Raw genomic sequence first — 24,847 nt, forward strand, 5'->3', positions numbered from 1 at the left:
GTCCAAAGGAAATAAAATCCTGTCACCTCTACCTCTAACGATCTCTAATTAACATCTCATATATTGTTTGTTTAGTTGTACAAAAAGCAGAGTGTGATCACTGGTTGTTTAATGTCCTCATTTGCTGAGCTCCACCTTAGCTCCAGGGAGCCACCGCTCCCAGCCAAGGACACTTTGGCAGACAACCCTGTAAACCGGGAAGTTGTAGTTTTTGTACTAATAGATTACTTGGTGACCTTTTAGTGGTACTGGTGAGGGGATTTGGTCACTTCCAGACAGAGCCTAGCGAGCTCTTTCTCTTGTGTTTCGTCTTGATGCTAAGCAAAGCTAACCAACTGCTGCCAATGACTTCTTATCTATCTTACAGACGTCAGAGTGATGTCAAATATCTCACTTTTTACCAGTGGGTGATACTATGTTATGCTTACACACCCATGCAATTATGTGGTATTTAAGGCGCGGTTGACTGTATTTGTGGATTTATAATAATATTATTAAATATGTTACTTTTTGGAAGTCCCTATGTGCAGCCCACCACAGCTCCTTCAAGGAAGTAATGTATTGATGAAATACAGTATCAAGAGCCACATTTTTACGTGGATAATTCTGTTCTGATATACAATTTATTTTTTAAATCTCTTTATTTATTTCTTCTCTAAGTCCAATGGCTGAAAAGTTATGTATAGACGTTGCTTGTCTGAATCAGATTTCATCTTATATTTAATACTAGGGTAATACGAAGGTCAGGATCAGGGTCGCCAGAGTCAGCAGGAAAAGTCAAGTGACACTGTTTTGAGTATCTGCAGTATCTTGAGGGGAAAGGAAACACGAGTCTTTACTATTCCAAGAACAGAGGTGACTGGTTTGAGTCCTAGGTCGGCACTGTGCTGGTGGCAGCGTTTCCTCCGTCTCCCTTCCAGTCCAGGTAGGAGAAGAAAGCACTGGCACCGTACGCCACAGTCACCACGGCACCGAAGAACTGAAGAGACAGACAGACAGGCAGAGAGACAGGAAGTGGAGAGACAATAAAACTTTTTTAATGACTTCAGGAAGCACAGCAAAGGTCTCAAATCTTCAATAGCTGACATAGATCAAAGATTACAATTCCTGTATTCTGTAAATCTAATCTCACTATCCCTGGCTAATGCATGTTGACTGGTGTGTCTCAGAGGCACTAAAATGCGACTGATAAGACTTTAAGGCAGGGATCGGAGTGTGTGTGTGTGTGTGCGTGTGTGTGTGTGTGTGTGTGTGTGTGTGTGTGTGTGTGTGTGTGTGTGTGTGTGTGTGTGTGTGTGTGTGTGTGTGCGTGTGCGCGCGCGCGTGCGTGCATTTGAGTGTGGAATCTTGCCATTTGCTACCGCCTAGACTTTAGCCTGTGGAAGAGATTATAAAATGAGACTATCCAGCCTGCATCACCTGACACATTACCTGGTCTTTAGTGTGGAAAGTTTTGTCTCACACACAGAAACACACACATTGCCACCTCACTCTTTAGCTCCCTGTCATAAAGTCTTTTCTGTTTTTGATTGAACATTAAGTCATTCAAACCGCCAGAGGATGAAGGGGCGATGGAGGCGGCTACAGTCCAAAGGTAACTGGTCTTATAAACACTTCCAGTCACATGACATGCATCCCAGCCGTGTCCACTCTGTCTCTACTCTCACATTCTCCAGCCTCTGGTGTGTGTGCCTGCCACAGCCTAATAAGCAAACAGCCATCTGAGACACACCTAACCAAACAGTGACAGCAGTGAGAGGGAAGTGTGACCACCGTTCAAGTTTTGGATGAATTACTCTCAAATCAAACTATAGTTTCCAGGCACATTTTCTCAGAGTGTTTCTTGCATATCTAAGCAGCTCATTGAGTGAGTGTCAGTGGTGTCGGGCGCCTTACAGCAGCGGCTGCCATATGTCCATAGAAATAACTGAGGTGGAAGGGCCTCACAGATGCTGCATTGGCCAGGAAGGCGGTCAGATAGAGGACCGTGGCTACGCCGTGATACACCATCACCTAGCAGAAGAAGAGAAACATTAGCATTTCCTCAGAGCACCCCCTCTCTGTCTTCATGTCCCATTTTGTAACCGTTGTCTTCACTCACTGGTGTCAGTTGTATCATTTTTAGAGAACCTGATGATTTTGATGATTTCACATGACAGAAATCTCACAGGTTAGAAGTTTTTAGTGTTTTCCAAGCTGTGACTTTTTTTCATATTATGTAGAAATTGCTGAGATGTGAAACCAGGTTTTCAGTAGCTTCAAGGTGACACATTGCTAAATAAAAGCACATTTAATCTAGTTTCTGACATCATTTTAGAATAGCATTGAAGTAAAACTTCGTGACTGCTATTTATCTAACAAGGCTCTCTCCCTCATTGTTCTGGTTGCTTCATCTGCATGAAACAACATTTATTTTGGCATTTGAAAGGTGTTTCTATGCCATTAGAACAAATTCGAAAACCTGTCTTTCATTCCACTTCTCTTTCCCTCCCTCTCTCTCCCCTCCCTACCGTCAGGGGCCAGGGGACAAAGGTGAGTTTTTGCTGGGCGCCAAACAGGATCATGCAGAAGAGGATGGTGGTGAGGATCCACAGAGTGACGGCCACAAACATCACCCAGCCGTACGCCGGCAGCAAGGTGTAGGGGGCGCTGGCTATCAGCGCCCACTGGAGCAGCCCCAGAAACTGGAGAGGTGAGAGAAAACAAGACAGACCGACTCAGAAGAGCTGAGAGATGAAGAGGGGCAGAAAGAAAAAACATTCAACCCTTAGTACATGAAAGGTCAACATTAACCGATAGATATGAAATACCTTGGTGGTATTTGTGTATTAATGTCACTCGCTTCCCCTTGTCAATCACATTTATTAGTAATTCAAGATGATCAGAAGATAATCCATGAATTTCCGTACAAAATGTGACGTCAATACATTTTTTTTTTTTTGATATTTTAGTTTGGACCGACTGACAGAGAGAAATTGTGAATCGAATGTAAAAAATATAGAAGGAGAGCTGCTGGCAGCATTCTCCAAGAGGGTCTAATTTGTTTACATTTACGTCTAAAATACGAGCCTAAAATTCACCATATAGGCTCTTTAATACAGAAACATCATCCAGACAGAAGCCACACAAGGCTCCTCTCTGTGACTCCGAGTCTCTCTGCTTCTGTCCTATGAGAGAGGACATGAAAGGACAGTCTATTATGTCTGCAGAGATCAGGTTTCACTCTTTACGCACCTGATACATACACACTAACACAGTGGGCACTCTGATGTTGACCTTTACAAAGCACCCATCTTAACAAAGACCTCTGTTCTGAACCTGAGGGACAGAGGCTAACTTTAACTTCATGACCAAAACTGTAAAATGTTGCTTTGAACTTATGTATATGTCCTTTGAATACTTTATCACTGACTCACTGTTATTTGTGTAATATAGCTTCAGGGTTGAGTATGTGAGTGGTATGTAATGTCAAATCTGTGTGATAAGGAGAACTTTATCTTAAAACTGCTCATAATTACACATCTATCAAGATAAACCATGCACTCGACAACAGTCTCCGCTATTGATATATTATGTAGATGTGATTTATAATGCAGTATGCGCGGGGCAAGTTATTTATTAATATTGTATCAGAAGCTGGAAGTTTGAAATAGGAAACCAGAGGCTCAATAAATTCCACACTTACTGTGGATTAATGAAAGTAGTGATGAAGAAAGAAAGACGGTTTCAGAAATGTTTCAAAGAATTATTCTGGTATGTCCTTTTTTGCTCTTTTTCCCCTTTTTCTCGTCCTATTGTTGATGCTCAAGTATATTTAGAGAAAATGGAAAATGATGTTGTCACACACACACACACACACACACACACGCACAGGCTACTGGATATCCCATCTCTGAAGATCAGGCTTAAAGGCCACAAAAACAAACCTTTCAAATAAAAGAGCAGCAGTAGAAGGCTGTTTTTGTCAAAACACACCTAATGTCTTTGTTTTCTGTCATCTCTTACTGCAGCAAACTAGTTAAATACCCTGGAGTATCTTTGCCATCACTGGTTTTGTTGCTACCAGCTGGCAGGAAATTCCCATATAAAACTGACTGGATGAATTCAATTTAAAATCAAACAAATGAGTACTTCTTGGACAAAAAGCTGATGGCTGATACCCATTTTTCTCATCTTTCCTCAGTTGATATGAATTTTATTCATTTACCAAACTGTTATTGTGTGATTATGAAAACGGTGCTGTACATATTTACTGCCCTTGGCTACCTCGGAGTAGCTGACGTTGAAAACAAGTCAAACCAGATGGAACAAAACTCATTCTGGATAAGACTTTACTTGGAATACAATAGAATAGCAAGAGTAACTAGATTTTCAGAGTATCCAACTAAAAAAATATCCCATCCCAACCCTTTAGGCTTCCCTCTAACGCCACTCCCCCACAACAGATGACCGTGTGCTGCCTGACTACTGCTTGAGGATGAATCCATGTAGTGATGAGAGGGCCGACACAACTGCTGACTGACAGCCTCTCTTAGCTTTTATCAAATAAACAACTCTATTGAGTTACACAATCACATAAACACAAGCAAAATAGGATTCACAAGCATAACAGTACCTTTAGCTCAGAGTTACTGCTCACTTGGCTCAGAGGCTGTGCTCAAGCCCTGGTAAACACACTATGCCCTACCGCCCGTCATCAAACAGCAGTGAGACAAATTTAGCGACTAGCTGGTGAACGTAGTGGAGCATTTAGAAGCTAAAGGGACAGATATTTCCCTGCAGCAGTCGGTGGGGACCAAAAACAGAGCTAAAAGACGTTATAGGGATATTGGACTTAAATTTGTCGCGTGGTCAGAAACATGACTCCAAATAACTGCTAATGTTGCTCCATGTCTGATGGAGGTGTAAATAGGTAGTATAAATCGGCAGTAAACTGTTTTGCCATATCAACTGTGTCATGCGATTAAAAAAATTCTTAAAACATCAGTTCAAACATAACAGCCTGTGTTCTTGTACATGTTTGTTCTTCTGTGTCTAAAGAAGAATGATTATACGCACATCATGTAGGTGCAAACGTCAGTCCAGTAAGAGGAAATGCCTGCACACTTGCTCCATGCCACAAAAATGTTTTATGATTGACAACATTTCAGTCCGTTTTAGGATCTTCTGACAAACAACTTTAAACTTATGCTATTTTAATATTGTGTTCACAGCATATTCACCTCTAGCCATTAACATTGCAAGAATAACAATCCCATGTGCCACAGCAGCAACTAATGAGTTAGCCAAGTAACCACCGTGTGACACTAGAGAAAGCTGTACAGACTGCGCTCCTGTATGGGTAGCTTAGACCTGGACACAAAGATTAACTGTCAAGTTAGTTATTCCTGATTTATTCACAAGGGAACAACAAGGAGATCCTGTTCGTCCATACGCAAACACACCACCAGAAACAGTCATTATAGGCCAGGGAAGGCAAATTGAACCATGCTAAATGAGGTTTATTATTACTGAATGATTAAAAAAGTGGGTAAAGTTCTGCCTAATTCTTACCTCAACTGGTTACCCACCACATATTTAAACTTATATAAATCTTTAGAGTAAAACAAAAGTACACTACTGCTGTTGACTGCTACCTACCCAGCCCACCACTGCAGCACTTTCAAAAGTCAACAAAGGTCACAACCCGTTAAGTGTAGAGAGGTGACAAATGTTTAACACTCAGATCATATATAGAATGAACGTTGAACCGCCGTTGTTGCGGACCAAGCTATATGTTCAGTGTAAAAATGGGATGGTCAGAGGGGTGTGACAGCAGGGGACGGGGCCTTCAAGGGACAAAGATCTTCTCCAGCCAGTCACATGTCCTCTGTGTGGACAGAGCTCAGTGCAAATACATCAGTGGAGGTGAGCTTATCTTTGTAACAAACCTCTCCTGCTGCCTCTCGCAATCACATTTTATCTCACTAATGTACATAAGCACCTTATCAATTTCATTTTCAGCTCTCAGCTGACTGTAATTATCCTGGCACACACACAAAACAGCGGAGGCTTTGACCGATGACAGCTTTTTTTTTTGTTGTTAGATAGGTGGTGACATTTATGGTGCACAAAGTAAAGCTTGTTGACACACATTCAAATTCCTGTGGGATCAGATACAGAGTGCAGATATACAAACATCTTAATCTAAAGCTGCTGCAATGTTGACTGAAATTTAGAGTCTGCTTTGTATTTAACTCCTCCTCAGTAATGAATATAAAAGCTTTTATATTTAGCAAACTTACTGGTCCTAGATTACCAACAGCTTGTCCACACTGTGGTTCTTCAACTTTAACATACTGCTGCTGCTGGTATAGTAGTTAGTTTGTTTGTTAGTTTGCTCTGAAGGCGATTAAACCAGGATAGACCAACTTTTATTTTTTCTATATTATTTCATTAACAGCAATGATCATGACAACATCAAAACCAACAATAAATGGTTCCAATAAAGTATTGTCTGTGTATCAAAGCCTGGTATATCTTTTTCCTCTGGCCCACAGAGATCCATTATTGTCTAAAAGCAATGAAAACACACTGGGGACATGTTCCCTCATTATGATGAACATGGGCATTGTAGTTGTACTTAGAGTTGCTCCCACATGCACCATCCTGCCTCTATAAATACTCTCCAGGTGTGTATTAATCGGCAACTTAAACTAGTACCAAATAAATGCAATATTCACTTCTGTTTTCATAACATTTGCTAAAAACTACAACGCCCAGCTGTGTTTTTTATTGTTGGTTTTGATCTTTTTACAGGATGTTGAATATCCAATTATCCTTTAGTAATGAATCCACTAATAGATTTGATCATAATGTAGAACAGAAAGAACAGAGCACATCAGAAAATATGTTTGTACCAGATAGAGTTGATTACAGTAAAACCAGCTCGGGGTCTGTTACGTACTATTTCAGCTATCATGAGGATGGCCGGGATGCTTCGGATAAAAGACATGTCCACCATAGTGGTGACGTTAGCCGCCAGCCCTCGGAGGCTGTTGCCCCCCTGCTGGGAGCCCTGGGAGTGAGGGGAGCTGGTCTCCGTGGTAACCTTGGATGGGAAGTCTGCCATGATCGTGCAGCTTATCTGAAGATGGGAGTCTCAAAAACAGCCACTGCAACAACAAGCTCCTCGAGGGCTTAATGTTCCTCCTCCAGCAAGTTTTCACTCACACAAAAAATACCATTGACAACCTCCAGTGATGGCAGCAGCAAGAGGAAATCTTCAAATGAAAGTTCAGTTACGTCCAAAACACTGATAGAAAATAAAACACAAATGTACAAACTCTTGATAGTTAAAAAAAAAAAGAAAAGAAAAGCAGTCCAAAGAGTTAAAGACCTCCAGTGAAAGCTTCAGGTTCAGATATCCACCTGTCACTCTCTCCACCTGCACTGACAGATGTCTAATGGTGGTGTGTGAGTCCTTGCCCTCTCTCTCTCTCTCTCTCTCTCTCTCTCTCTCTCTCTCTCTCTCTCTCTCTCTCTCTCTCTTTTACACACACACACACACACACACTGAGTGTTTCGTCGCCCTCTCTCTGTCTGCTTTGGGCTCTCCTTGTTTTATCTCCACCATTGCACCTCCCATATGGCCCCACAGGCCTCTCACCTGGATGACTCATTAATGTGTTTGAAAACTGGGAGGAGGAGAAGGAGGGGCGAGGGGAAAAAAAGAACACGGTGAAAAAGACTCTTGTGTGCCAGTGTTTCAAACTGGGCCTGGTTGTTACATTAAGTGTGACCAACACTGAATAACACAGGAGTAGGATTGAAAGTCCAGAATAAATGAAATATATATCAAAAATAAATACATCATAATATAACCAGTCACACACTGATATGTCCTCAGACGTAGGAAACAAACAGAAACATGCTGTCATTGTTATTACTGTAATAGTGATAGTTATACTAACATGTAACTGGAAACACAATGTGTACGACTGGTACTTCGGACATAATGTGGAGCTCCATAGTTGTGAGAAAACATTGATGTCAGAAGTGGGATTCGAACCCACGCCTCCAGGGGAGACTGCGACCTGAACGCAGCGCCTTAGACCGCTCGGCCATCCTGACTTGTAAGATCTGGATAAATACACCATTTAATACCCTAAATCATACAGTTATTCTAGAGTCACTGTGTGTCTTGCTCTTACTGACATTATTTGTGCCTTCACCGGAGAGCAGCGTTGTTGTGCGGCTCAACTTCACACGCGGCTCTCTTGCTCCCTCTGCTGGTGATTTAACTGCAGTGGCACAAAAGCCTGAGTGCACCGACATCCGGGAGTAGGCCTACAGTTGTTTGGCTGCTACTTGACCCTCAGCTATAGTAAAAAAAAAAATTATTTTGTTGCATAAGAACAAGAGACAGTATTTCCTCTTTCCCCAGTCAGTTTAAAAAAAGACTCCCTGCTTGCAGCTACATGAGGAGACAGACTCATTTGCGTTATAGAAATGACTTATTCAGAAATTTCTTAACAAATTACTCACACACACACACACACACACACACACACCCACTTACGCACAACATTTCATAAGGTGTGATGAGTGAGTTATGCAGGTCACAACCTTTTCTGGCAACTGATCTCTAAAATACAACAAAGAAGCAGGTAATGATTGACAGGGATACTGTTTTGACTGTGGAGTTCAACCAGCGCTTTTGTTTCTGTGCTTTAATTTTCCAATCATTTGTTGTCTGAGATTGTTGTGTAATTTTATGGCTGTTTTCATGGAAACTTAAATAGTTTAGTCTCTAACAGATACTCCAACTGCACATTCTCTCCAAAGGAACACATTAACATAACATAACATAACATAATATAATATGTTTTTTTGTTTGTTTTTGAAGGAATCATTTTTGAGACGGAACAAACTTCTTGTGAAATCATGAGGAAACTAAGGGACACTGAAGATAACGTTTAGTTCTAGATGCACTTTTTGACTGTGCTCCCACAGAGAAGGTGACATTTCACAGGAATCTGACTTTACTGGTTACTCACTCTGACTGTGACTGCACCATCCGGTCAACCTGAAATCTTTGTTGGGAAGAACAAACCCAGACAGACAGTAGCAGCATTATGCTGGAAACAGCTAAACATCTCACTGAAGTTTAAAATGTGGCTTGAATTTCTTCTGCAGCCTGCGTGGCAGAAGATAGAAATATCTATGGTTTATAGCTTCTCCTGGCTCTCACCTCCGTGTCATGATATCATGTTTTAGCCCAAAAAACGTCTGTATGCTATATGCTCAGAGGACGACAACAATGGACCCAGTCATTATGAGTATTCAGATCCTTTACTTAAATAAAGTGGATTAATAAGTTAATAAAAGTGAGGGTCGTAGGGGGGCTGGAGCCAATCCCAGCTGACACACTGTAAAAATACTCTGTTACAAGTAAAATGTGCATTTTATGTATAATATTAGTTAAATAATAATAATGTTATCAGGAAAATGTACTCAAAGTATTAAAAGTTAAAGTACTCATTGCATTTAAGTGTCCAATGCCACTGTTATATTGTCATATGTGATATCATTTATATAAGATCAGTCACTATTATTCACACTTACACACACATGTGCAAGATCAGGTGGAGTGAGTGTGAGTGTTTTGGGGTGAGTGTGTGTGTCAGAGAGGCGGGAGGGCCAGTCTGTATAAATACAGGACTACCTATCTATCTATGCTGTCCCTATTACAAACCTTATGGGAGATTATGATATGCATGAAAAATGTGCTGATGGATGACGTGACACACTTGGGTGTGATATGACCCATCCTAATTCCTGCAGCAAGCACAAATCTAACAGGGACCAGACTGGGATCAGAGGAGGCTACACTTTATTTACCAGACACAGAACAGCAAATCTGCCGCTACAGTGAGGAGACGGATAGCTTAGCTTAGCATGAAGGAAATGGGAGACAACTACCTTGGCTTTGTCCAGTGGTGATTAAATGTGTTTAGCAGCACCTCTGAAGCTCACTAATCAACAGGATTCATCTCACTGAGGTCTCCCCTAGTCGCAGAACTATGGAACTATCCCTTTAAAGAGGCCACATGCATTGAGGATGATACCTTAACCATCAAGTTCAGCTTGTGACTTGTGACCACAATGCAACTGTCCATCAACTCTGTGAAAACTCTCCCACCACCGTTGACGTTTCATTGAGTTGACCACAGAACACAGAGTTTTCTGCAGACTGATGGTTGAACTGTGTCTCTGTTGGTCCTGTTAGGTTTGATTGTTGATGTGGATCTGAGAAGTCGTGACAACAACTTGGCTCACCGCACCAGGGAGATTGATCGGAGGCGGCTGATTGTCCGCAGAGGTCAACCCTTCTCCATAACTCTGCAGTGCTCTGAGTCTCTGCCCCCCAAACACCACCTGGAGCTGGTCCTGCACCTTGGTGAGTACAGCCCGACTCTGGAGGAAAACTAAAGTTTTCATCCTGACGTATGTGCTATTTTCTTCCAAATAAGCACCACATTTGATAGCTACAACAGAACAATCGGGCCTGCAAAATATGGGGGATTTTAGGTGACAAGGCTAGACAAGAAGATTAGCTCAGAGTTAAGATCACTAGTCATTTTAAAATATAACATGTTTCACACATCAAGCTATAACATAATATTAGCTGGATATTCAAAAAGAAGACTGAAAACATTTGGATAAATTAGGATTAAAGCCAATCTGTTGAACCTCAAGCTTGTGAAGAGAAAAGGATACATCAGTCCTTTTCCTCTGTAAACTGCTTTTAATTCATGTATTTCTCTCACTGTTCTTACACTGAGCTCTACTGTCATTCTAGTCCAGATAAACAGCAACAGGACGAGCTCATGAGATCACTGATCCAGTTCATTGATTATAATAAACTTTTTTTCTCTGTTTCTTCAGGTAAGAGAGACGAGGTGGTGACCAAGGTTCAGAGGGAGCGTGGGGCCGGAGACAAGTGGTGGTTTAACCAGCAGGAAGCGCAGGATGAAATGCTGCTGACTCTGCACAGTCCAGCGGACGCTGTCATTGGCCACTACCGTCTGGCTGTGCTGGTGATGTCACCAGATGGACACATCATAGAAAAGAGCAACAAAATTGGGTTCCACCTGCTCTTTAACCCGTGGTGCAAAGGTAAACACTCTCTGTTATCTGCTTTCTCCCAGAGGTCAGACTAACTTGAACGCTCAAAGAATTCATATTGTTTTTGTTTCTGCTTGTTTGCTGCTTCTGTTTGCTGTGAATGTGTCTCTCAGTCTGCAGAGTCTCTGCTGTGGAGCTTCTGAGACACAAAACCTAAAAGAATCTGCATTGAATGTTTGTTATTGCACACAAGGACAGAAGGATACTCACGGACTGCTGTGTGTGTGTGTGTGTGTGTGTGTGTGTACCAGATGATGCAGTGTACCTCCCTGATGAGACTCTGCTCCAGGAGTATGTCATGAATGAAGATGGAGTAATTTACATGGGGAGCTGGGATTACATCAAGAGTATTCCCTGGAATTATGGACAGGTAACTCTCTCTCTCACACACACACACACACACACACACACACACACACACACACACAGTGTGACTGTGTCTGTCAGACCAGTACCTGTGTGAATTGTCGCAGCAGTGTGACAGCAGAGACTCGGGGGCTTCGGCTGGATCAGGAGACCTGTTTGTTGGATGGAGGAAACTTCTGGACGGGAGGTGTCAGAATGTAACCAAACCACATAAACAAGGGCTTGTTCCTTCACAGCTCTCTGGGAGGGCAGAGAGGAAGACCAACAGGCAAACAGATAGATGGCAGATAGACAGACAGGAGGTGGTGTAACAGACACACACGTGCACACAGAGCGACCAATGAACACATGAGATGAGTAAAAAGGCTGAGAAGCCGCTCCTGTTCAACAAACAACCTTTTCTTTTCTTTGCTGCTCTCTCATGTTTCCTCTCCTTCTCCTTGTTCACTCTCTCTCTCAGTTTGAGGACTACGTGATGGACATCTGCTTTGAAGGAAGTGCTGCGTCTTCACTAAGACAAATATACCAGGTGTGTCTCTGAGCATCACCTGATCAGGGTGAAAGCGCTCTTAGAGGCTCCAGGGGACGAGCCCATGATGACCGTGGCCAACATCCCACTGAGCATGCCTGAACTCCTCGTACAGGTGGGCGCACACTGGGCACACCCAGACATCATAGTTGGGCCATGAAAGCTTATATGGAGACTAGTACTCTGCATACATGACGTCAAGAGTTTGATGTTTCTTGCAGTAAGAAATCCCACACATCATTCTCTGAGGTTGTAATTAAGAGTTACCACACTCGATGCTTGTTTTGCCACTATGTATTACAACAATGTTCATGTCAATATGTCCTATTTAAGTGATAGCTGTCTTCCACAAAGAAACACTGAACACAGTGTTAGTTTAATTGCCTCTAAAGCCACTCTGTGTCAGATTCGAACATTTCTGACTGCATTACTCCTGACACTCGATGCCCACGTTGAAATGCACAAACATCAGGTGACTAGATGGTAAATGTGAAAACACAGAATATATTTTTTTGCTTTTTAATCATGTTCCTCCTCTGTACTATTTCATTTCTCATATTTCTTACTTGGCCGAGTTGCCAAATGCAACATGTCTCCTTCTATCGTTTTTTTTTTTTTGGTCTCTGATGATTAAATGAAGTGAAAACCACCAGGGCCCTCAGCCTGAGTAAAAACACTGTTCTACGTGCTTTGTTATGTAGACTTGTTGAAAATGATCTGATTACACAAAATCTGTTTGTTTTGTCACTTAATTACCTTTTTGCATTGTATCCAATCTTATTTTAGTCAAAATGAGATTGGAAGAAAGCTTTTCTCACTATTTAATCCTAATATTTATATATTTTTTACAATGATTTGGTGTGTTTAAGGTGATATGAAATATATGAACAGTGTGCTTTCAATAAAGATTTTTCTTTTACAAGTATTCATTTCATCTGACATGTTGATTAACTGTGCAGAACAAGGTATTCGTGAGCGGGAACATGAGGAGGACTAAAGGACTTGCATTAAAAGTAAAGTGTCCATTAACGTTGGGATTTCTTGGGTACAGTGGTGGTTAAAATGACACTTGTTGCCTTCATCTGCAAAGACCGAATACAATAGTCAGAGTAACTTTAGGCAAAGTGAAGACCTTGATGTGGATCAAAATAAGGTGGCACAAATTGTCCACCACCACACAGTTTACCACAATTTTACAATAATCTAAAGTTCATCTAGCTTGGATATGAATGTTTGAGCTGCTGAATTGGAAAGTCCGAAGTCTGAAAGCTAAAACCATTTCCATAATTACCATTTTCAGAGAAAAATGACACAATATTCTTCTGAATCACCTCTGTTGAGACCTTCTAAAGAAACGTCATCACGTCACATAAAGTTCTTTTGTAGGCTGGAGTCTTGAAATCTTCAAACACACGTACCCCAAAACAAAAGAAACCTGCATTTTAAGAACTCAAACCAATCTTTATTAACATATCAGCATTATCATATTGAAATCACGCAGTATGCAAAATGCAGTAGGAAGTTTTACATAAGAAATGCTGGTCTTTGTTTCTTACAAATGGTGCTTTAATTACCACAGTTTAATCCAATTTCACCAAGAAACAGTGCAAAAAATGAAAATCAAGTAACAAAACATACATCAACAGATTCTGTGGGACATTATTTTGAGACTGACAGCACTGCAGCGTGTGTTGCTATCAGCCACAGTGTCTTTTAGTCCGCCTGTGGTACCATTAAATATCCATTGTCATCAGGACAAAGTTCGTGGTTGTGTGAAATTGTTTCCTTAAGCTTCAGCATATTCATGTCAACCGTATCTCTTGCGAACAACCACAGTGGCGACTCCCTTCACATCCTTCAGCCGGTCAGAGTCAAAGTCCACCAGGAGCTTCCTCACCCCGGTGCGTATGGGGGAGAAGGAGACCCTGACAGACACCTTCTGGCCTGGAGCTACATCACCACTAAAAAAGAAAAAGAAGAGTTGTAGGACGCTTTTACTTTTTACCTGGACACCAAGAGCATAGGATGAAATGACGGAAAAGTAGGACAGAGGAGGTGACGAGGATGTCAAGATGTCAAGTTACATTACATGCATGTCGTGTCTTTATTTGTCTACAGAACAAACCAAGACTGGCTACAGGTACATTTGTGTTCTACCTCTTGGTAGAATGGCAATTTTAGTGGAAAGCAACGGTGCAAAAACCATGAAATAGTGAAACTTAACAGCATTTGATGCTGCTGGCACACCAGCTGTTTCCTCTTTATATTTTTATCATTATTTCACCCTATAATGAAATTAGGACTTCAACAGGTTGAGTTTATAATAAGCAGTATGTTTCATATGTTATCATCACTGCCTTACTTAAAAACATATGCATACTGATTTAAATTGCTATATCTTTATTATGTGTAGATATTATTTTATTTGAGATATTCTAGATATTATTTTTCTCTGCATTAGATACATATTTAAATAATCAGGGTCCAATTTTCATCCAAGTCAGCTGCAGACAGAGTTCCCAACGTACATACAGACATAGAGTTAATGTTAATAAGTTAAAATACAAAAAAACTAGCTATAAAATCAGCAGTTACTGGGACCTATTGTTTAAAGGCCCCATATTATGCACAATGCACTTTTTAATGTCTTTTCTACAGAAATACGTGTCTCCAGTGTGCTTACAGACTGCCAAACTATGAGGAAAGACCATCCACTCTCTTTTTCTCCTGCTCCATCTTTCAGTGAATTTTTGTGAAAGCACACGTGACCTCATCCAGCCCTTCAGCAGGCCGACTACTGAACCAAATGAATCCACCCCGTTGTTTTTCCTCACTAAGAACAGGTCCTAATAAAACGAAGATGTCTAAACGAAGAGTAAAGCATTGGCCATGTCTGCCATGAGAAAAATAATGTGTTTTTTGAACATTAGACCATGTAAATCTTTTGTACTAAGATCTGCAAATACAAGTATGAACATTAAAATGAACTCAATATGGGAGATTTAAAAAGTTACAATGGATTTTGAGAAGTCAGTCTCTCGTTGTGCATTCATACTGTGCTGGAGTGCAAAGCTCGACAGGTGTAGCAGCAGTAACTAGGGGGGGTTTGGCTTAGCAGAGAGGTAATTCACATTCATTACTTACTTGATGTGAATCTCAGTGGCCGACAGAAGGCCGGCCCCCTCCACGGTGAACACGCCACCCTTCAGAGGAACTGGTAGAGGATTGGCGAAGGAGATGAAGGCTGTCACTTGTTGCCATAGAAAAGCCTGCCCAGGCACCTGGAGACAGAGGAGACTATGGGTCTATGGGTCGAACTAGACATTTCTGTATTTCTTTTTATTATTGCTAAGGTGAGTGGAACCAGATCAAATCAGTGTGCACCCACCTGTACGAGGAGTTCAGGCATGCTCAGTGGGATGTTGGCCACGGTCATCATGGGCTCCTCCCCTGGAGCCTCTAAGAGCGCTTTCACCCTGATCAGGTGATGCTCAGAGACACACCTGGCATATTCGTCATAGTGAAGACGCAGCACTTCCTTGTGGGCTGCACACACACACACACACACACACACACAGAATTAAACAGAGGAATGGTACGTCATGCTTTTATAAAATAGGAAAAAGTGTGGAGGTGCGACATGGCAGCAGCATGTCTGCCCCAGAGGCCTTTGTGGGTTCATTAGAGCTGCTAACCTCTGTGAGCAGGTACGGACACACTGATGGTTTGTCTCTGACACTCCCCCCGGTGGAGAGAATTGTAAGTTACAGCCAGGACCAGCATGGTCAGCTGAGCATGAGCGTCTCTGTCTCCTTTATTCTTCACCTGCGGACAGAATGAACTCATCATCACTCGGACATTGATTCACTGAACTTACAGAAACCGAGCACAAGATAAAAAGGAAACTCAATCCACACTCCAGATTCACTGTGTGTGACTTAATGTGCTCATTTCATCCACTCATCCGCTCATTCAGCTCCACTCTGAGCGCTCCATACCTCAACAATCACATCAAAGTCTGTCCCAAACACAGGCTTAGCGTGCTTGATTGACAGCTGCAGTTGGCCTGGTTCTGGGATCTCATTGGTCGGCTCTGTGACACGGCGTCCCGCCCTCTCGTACACTTCCCTCTCCTTCTGGGAGCCTGTGGAGAAGATGTTGGTCCATGACAACTAATCCTAAGCATGAGTCTCAACAGGTGACTGTGAGCAGACAGGAGGAGCATTACAGCAATAATAAATGTGATGTATTGACTAATAAAGGTTTATCAGTATGGCTGCTGGAAGGTTCTGTAATTCTTTCTATGTTCTCCTGTGTGTACAACAAACCTTCAGGATATTTGTAGTGTTGAGTGACGTCTTCTCTGAAGTCGCCGTAAACACTTTTGGTGCTGATGTTCCTCCCCACTGTCCCCTGGTCCTCCCTGATCTGGATCAATAATAACAATCATCATCGTCATTGTTGCTTTTTAACTTGAGCAAATAGGAAATCAGTCAAAAACCAAAATCAGCCACCTTCTTCCGTTGGCCATCTCGTTGGACGATCCAGTGGATGATGTCAGCGTTCACCTCAGCAAACACAAACGAAGCGTCGTACTTTACTCCCACGTTTCCCTCCTTGATGGCCGTCACTGGACACGGACCGCAGCAAAACTCTCCTGAAGAGCAAACATTGATTTTGGCAGTTTGATTATCAGGCTGATGGGAAACACCAACCAGCTTTGAATCCAAAATGTCACAATTATATGATGTGTTACCACATAATTACACTATATGATGTCAAAGACAGACAGCGGTGAACGTCCTGAGAACAGCTGCTGTTGACAACAGGCAACATCAGCAGTTGGGACGGACATGTTTCTGTTTTCAAGGTGGATTAAGGTGAGAAATGTCTTGTAAAACATGGACAGACAGATAAGAGGAGGAGAGAGAGGTGAATAACGGAGATTAGGTCAAAAATTAGGAATGTACCATCGCTCAGTTCTTGAGGGGTGGGGTCCAAAACCTGCCAGCCATCATTTCCTTTGGAGAGATCATCTCTCTTCATCCAGGACTCGACCCAACAGTGGAAGTTCCTGAAATCACGAGGAGACGAGAGGAGAGAAGGAGATGATTCAGTACATTAGATAATGTGATTTTTTCTCCTAATCATCTTATCAAAAACGTGTGTGTGTGTGTGTGTGTGTGTGTGTGTGTGTGTGTGTGTGTTCGTACCAGCTGCTGTCTTGCTTGCCTCTGCTATCCAAGCTCTCCAGTTCCTCATTCAGCAGGATGTCCACAGAGAGGTTTCCATCGACATCGTGGGCTGAAAGGAAGTTGGTGATGAGGCGTGTTGGGATCCCCAGACAGCGCAGCACTGTGAAGACAACCCACATCAGACTGGGGCCATTCATTCCTCTGTTCCTACTTTCCTTTCTTCCTCCTTCTTTTCAGTCTTTTTAGTCCCTAACGGTGATATTTCTGGTACACATGTGCAGCTGAATGGCCTCAGGGTGCTCCTTCTTGCTAAAGACAGATACTTAGAAACATGTGTGGTCAGTGGTATTTTCTCCTTCAGCACTGACGTGTGTGGAGGCCTCACCTGTGCAGGCGACAGCAGCAAACACCCAGCACTGGCCGTATTTGACCGGCCTCGCTCCGGCGTTGCTCCACTGCTGGAGGATGGGCACGCTGCCGGTCCATCGGTGCGGCGCCACTCCGTCAGAGTACGGCTCATGCCAGCGACCCATCAACACCCCCCTGTCACCGTTAGAGTTGACCTGGACAGGTGGAGACAGCATGTTGAGGAGACATCTTTAAAGCTACAACATGTTTCCTGTCACTTGTCCCTCAGACAGTAAAAGCAAGTGTCATGACATTTCCAGCACATGAAGTCTCTAGTGATGAAGTTTGAGCTTTCAGTTTTTCGGGATACTTCCTGGGAAGGAGCTATAACACTTGAATGTGAAACCTTCCTGAACTGCATGTTGGTTGGATTACTAAAGTATCATGTGTGACAGAGAAAACTGAATGCAAATGCTGATTTCTTGTTGTGCTGTTAAACTGTCAGTGTTGTCTCAGCAGTGAGCAGAGGGGATCATCACCATCGCAGTGATCATCCTGCTGACGTAGACGGGGTCAGATCTGTGCTCAGTGTCCATCTCGGAGTTTCTCAGGGCTTCCTTGGAGTTGTCCAGGATTTCAAAGCAGATGTCCATCACGTAGTCCTCAAACTGAGAGAGAGAGTGAACAAGGAGAAGGAGAGGAAACATGAGAGAGCAGCAAAGAAAAGAAAAGGTTGTTTGTTGAACAGGAGCAGCTTCTCAGCCTTTTTACTCATCTCATGTGTTCATTGGTCGCTCTGTGTGCACGTGTGTGTCTGTTACACCACCTCCTGTCTGTCTATCTGCCATCTATCTGTTTGCCTGTTGGTCTTCCTCTCTGCCCTCCCAGAGAGCTGTGAAGGAACAAGCCCTTGTTTATGTGGTTTGGTTACATTCTGACACCTCCCGTCCAGAAGTTTCCTCCATCCAACAAACAGGTCTCCTGATCCAGCCGAAGCCCCCGAGTCCCTGCTGTCACACTGCTGCGACAATTCACACAGGCCCCCTACTGGTCTGACAGACACAGTCACACTGTGTGTGTGTGTGTGTGTGTGTGTGTGTGTGTGTGTGTGTGTGTGTGTGTGTGAGAGTTACCTGTCCATAATTCCAGGGAATACTCTTGATGTAATCCCAGCTCCCCATGTAAATTACTCCATCTTCATTCATGACATACTCCTGGAGCAGAGTCTCATCAGGGAGGTACACTGCATCATCTGGTACACACACACACACACACACACACACACACACACACACACACACACACACACACACACACACACACACACACACACACACACACACACACACACACACAGCAGTCCGTGAGTATCCTTCTGTCCTTGTGTGCAATAACAAACATTCAATGCAGATTCTTTTAGGTTTTGTGTCTCAGAAGCTCCACAGCAGAGACTCTGCAGACTGAGAGACACATTCACAGCAAACAGAAGCAGCAAACAAGCAGAAACAAAAACAATATGAATTCTTTGAGCGTTCAAGGCCCCCAGTTATAAAAACATGACGCTGTTGTTCTGTGAAAACTTCCATCATTTGGTGTTTAGATGGTGCCGGTAGAAAACGCTGTCTCAGAGTGACGATTCCTAAATGTTCAGTCAGGCTGACATGAGGGACGGGGGCCTGTCAAATGGTTTATGTCTTTGTCACATGTGAGGGGATGAGGATGAAACTCCTGCAGACCTGGCTCATTATGAACTTGAGACAATGTAAATCAGGGAGGAAACACGTCCAGTGATTGAACCAAGACGGACGTTTGATTGTGACCCTGAGTACAAACTAAACATGTCAGAGGCTGCATGGCGGAGTTTAAAAGCTGCAGCATGTGAGTGCAGTTAGTCTGACCTCTGGGAGAAAGCAGATAACAGAGAGTGTTTACCTTTGCACCACGGGTTAAAGAGCAGGTGGAACCCAATTTTGTCGCTCTTTTCTATGATGTGTCCATCTGGTGACATCACCAGCACAGCCAGACGGTAGTGGCCAATGACAGCGTCCGCTGGACTGTGCAGAGTCAGCAGCATTTCATCCTGCGCTTCCTGCTGGTTAAACCACCACTTGTCTCCGGCCCCACGCTCCCTCTGAACCTTGGTCACCGCCTCGTCTCTCTTACCTGAAGAAACAGAGAAAAAAAGTTTATTATAATCAATGAACTGGATCAGTGATCTCATGAACTCGTCCTGTTGCTGTTTATCTGGACTAGAATGACAGTAGAGCTCAGTGTAAGAACAGTGAGAGAAATACATGAATTAGAAGCAGTTTACAGCCAGTTTACAGAGGAAAAGGACTGATGTATCCTTTTCTCTTCACAAGCTTGAGGTTCAACAGATTGGCTTTAATCCTAATTTATCCAAATGTTTTCAGTCTTCTTTTTGAATATATTTTAAAATGACTTGCGATCTTAACTCTGAGCTAATCTTCTTGTCTAGCCTTGTCACCTAAAATCCCCCATATTGTTCTGTTGTAGCTATCAAATGTGGTGCTGATTTGGAAGAAAATAGCACATACGTCAGGATGAAAACTTTAGTTTTCCTCCAGAGTCGGGCTGTACTCACCAAGGTGCAGGACCAGCTCCAGGTGGTGTTTGGGGGGCAGAGACTCAGAGCACTGCAGAGTTATGGAGAAGGGTTGACCTCTGCGGACAATCAGCCGCCTCCGATCAATCTCCCTGGTGCGGTGAGCCAAGTTGTTGTCACGACTTCTCAGATCCACATCAACAATCAAACCTAACAGGACCAACAGAGACACAGTTCAACCATCAGTCTGCAGAAAACTCTGTGTTCTGTGGTCGGCTCAATGAAATGTCTACGGTGGTGGGAGAGTTTTCACAGAGTTGATGGACAGTTGCATTGTGGTCACAAGTCACAAGCTGAACTTGATGGTTAAGGTGTCATCCTCAATGCATGTGGCCTCTTTAAAGGGATAGTTCCATAGTTCTGCAACTAGGGGAGACCTCAGTGAGATGAATCCTGTTGATTAGTGAGCTTCAGAGGTGCTGCTAAACACATTTTATCACCACTGGACAAAGCCAAGGTAGTTGTCTCCCATTTCCTTCATGCTAAGCTAAGCTATCTGTCTCCTCACTGTAGCGGCAGATTTACTGTTCACACTAGAGACATCTTCTCATCTAACCTTCTGCAAGTAAGTTAGTAAGTGTCTGGTAAATAAAGTGCAGCCTCCTCTGATCCCAGTCTGGTCCCTGTTAGATTTGTGCTTGCTGCAGGAATTAGGATGGGTCATATCACACCCAAGTGTGTCAAGTCATCCATCAGCACATTTTTCATGCATATCATAATCTCCCATAAGGTTTGTAATAGGGACGGCAGAGAGACAACAAGCAGACAGACAGATAGACAGATAGATAGATAGACAGATAGATAGATAGATAGATAGATAGATAGATAGATAGATAGATAGATAGATAGATAGACAGATAGATAGATAGATAGACAGATAGATAGATAGATAGACAGATAGACAGATAGATAGATAGATAGATAGATAGATAGATAGATAGATAGATAGATAGATAGATAGATAGATAGATAGATAGATAGATAGATAGATAGATAGATCACGTACCCCTGTGGTTGGCCATTGCAGATCTTCCTCTTATTAAAGTCTATGAAAATGTTGCTTGCAGTGTCCTCAAGTGTCTTCACACTCTTCTTCTCAGGCTCGGTGTCCATCACAGTCCTGTATTTATACAGACTGGCCCTCCCGCCTCTCTGACACACACTCACCCCAAAACACTCACACTCACACTCACACTCACACTCACTCCACCTCGTCTTGCTCTCCGTGACCTCTGACATCACCGACCAAAAACCTGCAGTCCGCTGTGTGTTTGCAGTGTGTGAGTGATAGTCTAAAGAGAGTTTCACATCCCTTTTGAGACACTGCGGTCTTTGTTGCTGTATATGTTGAAGGGTGGATGGTCCTGGTGTGTATTGTCTGTGTGGTGTTCACAGATATATGTATGTATGGGAGTAAAGGGCCGTGACACTGAGTGCAGTCACAACACTTTTCCAGTCAGTGGAGCAACATCCAGTAACTTCTTCACTTGGCAGACTCTTACTAAAGTAAATATGTAATGGTTGGCTACACCCCAAATAGCACACCTCCCACAACATCCCCGCCTGACTGCTTAACTGATTTATCTGATTTAACTCCTATTTAGACTCTTTCACGTTCACTGAAGAGGGAGGCCTTAACCTGCCCTGCGGGCTGAAGTCTTTCATGATGACTTTTACTTGTATTTATTTTAACAGCAACCTATACATTGTAATGTCATGGTGGATAAATATAAGACACGTCTGTTCATATCAGCAAAATATGATTAGGACAGATATTTCCCTCACAGTGTGAATCAAGTCAAATGAAATGTGTACAAATTATCGTAATCTTCTTCACAATCACTCTCTTTACCTGGTTGATGTAAACCAAAATATGTTGCAACTTTGACTCACAAGGTGGCTTCAAAATCTGGCCCAGGTTTGTCAAAAACAAGACCAAGTCACTGATTGACTTTTTTATGATTAAAAATGCCCTATAACTTTGCACAGTCGTTAGTTCTGCTTCGCATTACGCAAATATCGCTAAGAAAAATGTAGATAAACCTATAAACTCCTAATAATGGAAAACTTGTACTCATGTTCCTTTGTGAGAATTTGGAGTATTTGTCTGCGAAAGTGAAACAAATCTTACCTCCGTGCAATTTAACTTTACAATACACACGGTTAATATGCTGTACGCTGCATTAATAGGAAGAGCTAGACCCTTTGTGTCTTCATGTTACTTGAAATAATAACAATATCTTAACCAAATCCTCAATCATCTTTAGAAAATGTAGAAGTTAAAAGCTACATATTCAAACTAGTGACCAGTCATTTATCATTTATATATATATATATATGTCATAATATGTAGCTGTGTTCATGCTGCATGTTTTTTTGCGTTGGTCAGTCCACCACTTTGGTCCAGGCTGGGATATCTCAACAACTATTTGATGGACTGCCATGACAGTTTGTACAGATATTGATGGTCCCCAGAGGATAAATGCCTAAAAACCTTGGTGATCACCTGACCTTTGTGACCTTTGAGTGAGGTGGGAAGGTGATGTTTGGGTCAAAGAGTCGTTGATGCTGTTCAAAGGTGGTCAAGCTTAAAAAGGTATATGATATACAGTATATAGATAATAACATTATTAATGCTCCAACAAACAGCACCTCTATATTTGTTTCTATATTTGCATGATTCTCTCTCACCCCCTGTTCTCCTAACAGAGTCTGCAGCCGCATTATTTAACCTGACCTTCTGTCCATGTTGTTACAAATGCATTCCACAATGCTTTTTAGTGCTGGTAGGGCGATGGCAACTTGTGTTTGTCTTTCATGCCTGCCAGTTAATTATATCTAGTAGTTATTACCTGGTAACATAGTGGAGCATTTCACAGCTAAAGACCCAGAGAGCCAGACATCAGAAACCAAATGGAAAGTAAATTTCAGACGTATATTTGTCAGGTGGACAGAAACATTACTCAACATTATGCTAATGTTGCTCCATGTGTGCTGGATGTGGACGTTTCTCACTTTAGGATGTTGTTTCCCAACACTTTGTATGATTACGCTCAGTAGTGACTTGTTGTCTATGGTTTTTTTATGCCTCTCTTAGTGGCATAAAATGTAGAACGTCTGTGCACAGGCAGGTGTTTAAACTGGACGGTGTGATTGCGGACTGACACACAGTGTCCGTTGGTGTGACTCGAGTCCTTACTGCGTCGTGTTACATATCTCAGTGGCCACAGTGAGCTGGTGACGGCTGCTCTATTGTCTGGGTCAGAGCAGGAAACAGGAAGATAATGAGGTCTGTGACACACGGATAGAACTAAGAATAAACACAGACATACATTTAACACAGTACAATAATGAGCACAGAGAATAGACACAAGTCCACACGTAAACAGACATTAAGTAGCCTGGAGGATTGTCACTACTGTGCTATGATGACGACGTGCACTGACACACTAGGTGTTTTACTGTAGACAACGTACACTCACACACTTTCACTGACACTCATAAAGTGATATAACACATACACACCACTGTTAGTGAATGACTCAGCTGAAGACACACATGCACTTGACTTCATTATAGCTATTCAGGGTAAACTCACTTCTAATTGGACCAGATTGAGATAAATCTGATGGAGGTGAAAAGGCAAAATACAAATCCCGCCCATCACCTGGTTAGTTACTGCTCCCCTGCTTCTGCTGTGAACAGGACTCATGTCGAAACGACACCTGCAGCCTGCTGCTGCCTCTCTGAGGGTTTCAGTCGTCTACTTCACGTGTCCGTTCTGCTGAGAGAAGCTGCATGCCTGCTTGCTTGTGGTGGATCAAGCTCTAAAAATGCTAGATCCTACACTTTCTATGAGGCAGCTCCCTAGCATTCCCCTCTGCAAGGTAAACATCCGCATTTTTTAATGTTAATGACCTCAGACTTTCAGCCGACCCTGACTAATCTGGGTGAAGTCACTTGAATAATTTTCTCAGAAAGAAGACATTATACAACTGTTCTAACGGTGTGTGTGTGTGTGATGGCCCCCAGTGCAGCAAAATGACTCTGACATGTAGGATCTGTTTTGTTCACACAATGTCATTTGAAACACTTCCCTTTATACAAAGTAAATATTTACTTTGGTGTGAGTGCATCTGCCTGACTGGAAACTAGTGTTTGTATCAGTGTGATGCCGAGCCGTGGAATGCTGGGATTGTCATGTTTCAGGAAGGCCTCTGACGGACCTCATGCTGGTCACACTAAAGTGTCAACAGTGTGACACATTGACGGGCAGCGACTGAGAGTGCAACGCACTTTAGTCTCTCACTGTCTTTCTGCACAATCCTCACAGGCACACACACACACACACACACACACGTATGGCTCATACATATACAGAAATGTAAACTGTGTGGCAGACGAGGAAGTTTTTCACTGCCAGCAGCCTTGTTTCTAACTGCAGCACAGTGGTAGTGGAGACTTGTGTCAGACGAGTTCATGACATGGACTCATGGTGTCACTGGAGGGGTTGTGCTGGGGGCACAATTTTATGGACATGTATCTAATTTGTGTTGCATGCCTTTACATGGAGAACAAAAGGAAATAATCCTTGAATGCATATACATCAAGTGG

General features: G+C 42.6%; 3 protein-coding genes and 1 non-coding gene across 4 annotated transcripts; 1 reads left to right on the plus strand and 3 right to left on the minus strand.

Annotated features, from left to right (window-relative positions):
• Positions 1 to 579: 579 nt before the first annotated feature.
• On the minus strand, positions 580 to 7,495 carry pllp (plasmolipin). Its single transcript, XM_070831027.1, has 4 exons — positions 6,947 to 7,495; positions 2,511 to 2,684; positions 1,897 to 2,013; positions 580 to 979 (listed from the first exon to the last, which is right to left on the minus strand). The coding sequence occupies exons 1-4, from the start codon at positions 7,109 to 7,111 to the stop codon at positions 872 to 874; spliced, it is 564 nt and encodes a 187-aa protein (XP_070687128.1). The 5' UTR covers positions 7,112 to 7,495; the 3' UTR covers positions 580 to 871.
• Positions 7,496 to 8,029: 534 nt separating this feature from the next.
• trnal-cag (transfer RNA leucine (anticodon CAG)) lies at positions 8,030 to 8,112 on the minus strand. The gene has a single exon. It is a non-coding gene; the product is annotated as a tRNA-Leu (tRNA).
• Positions 8,113 to 9,301: 1,189 nt separating this feature from the next.
• LOC139201294 (protein-glutamine gamma-glutamyltransferase 2-like) lies at positions 9,302 to 12,076 on the plus strand. The gene is made up of 5 exons (XM_070830572.1): positions 9,302 to 9,320; positions 10,271 to 10,441; positions 10,930 to 11,160; positions 11,421 to 11,539; positions 11,996 to 12,076. Exons 1-5 carry the CDS (start codon positions 9,302 to 9,304, stop codon positions 12,074 to 12,076), a joined length of 621 nt encoding a protein of 206 aa, XP_070686673.1.
• A 1,504-nt stretch (positions 12,077 to 13,580) lies between these two features.
• Positions 13,581 to 21,307, minus strand: LOC139201438 (protein-glutamine gamma-glutamyltransferase 2). Its single transcript, XM_070830752.1, has 15 exons — positions 21,240 to 21,307; positions 20,213 to 20,383; positions 19,540 to 19,770; positions 18,741 to 18,859; positions 18,147 to 18,275; positions 17,645 to 17,822; positions 17,278 to 17,419; positions 17,035 to 17,138; positions 16,579 to 16,721; positions 16,393 to 16,492; positions 16,063 to 16,208; positions 15,760 to 15,889; positions 15,453 to 15,610; positions 15,209 to 15,345; positions 13,581 to 14,025 (listed from the first exon to the last, which is right to left on the minus strand). Exons 1-15 carry the CDS (start codon positions 21,253 to 21,255, stop codon positions 13,872 to 13,874), a joined length of 2,058 nt encoding a protein of 685 aa, XP_070686853.1. The 5' UTR covers positions 21,256 to 21,307; the 3' UTR covers positions 13,581 to 13,871.
• Positions 21,308 to 24,847: the final 3,540 nt, after the last annotated feature.

Source organism: Pempheris klunzingeri, chromosome 5 (assembly GCF_042242105.1).
Source record: "Pempheris klunzingeri isolate RE-2024b chromosome 5, fPemKlu1.hap1, whole genome shotgun sequence".
NCBI lineage: Eukaryota > Metazoa > Chordata > Actinopteri > Acropomatiformes > Pempheridae > Pempheris > Pempheris klunzingeri.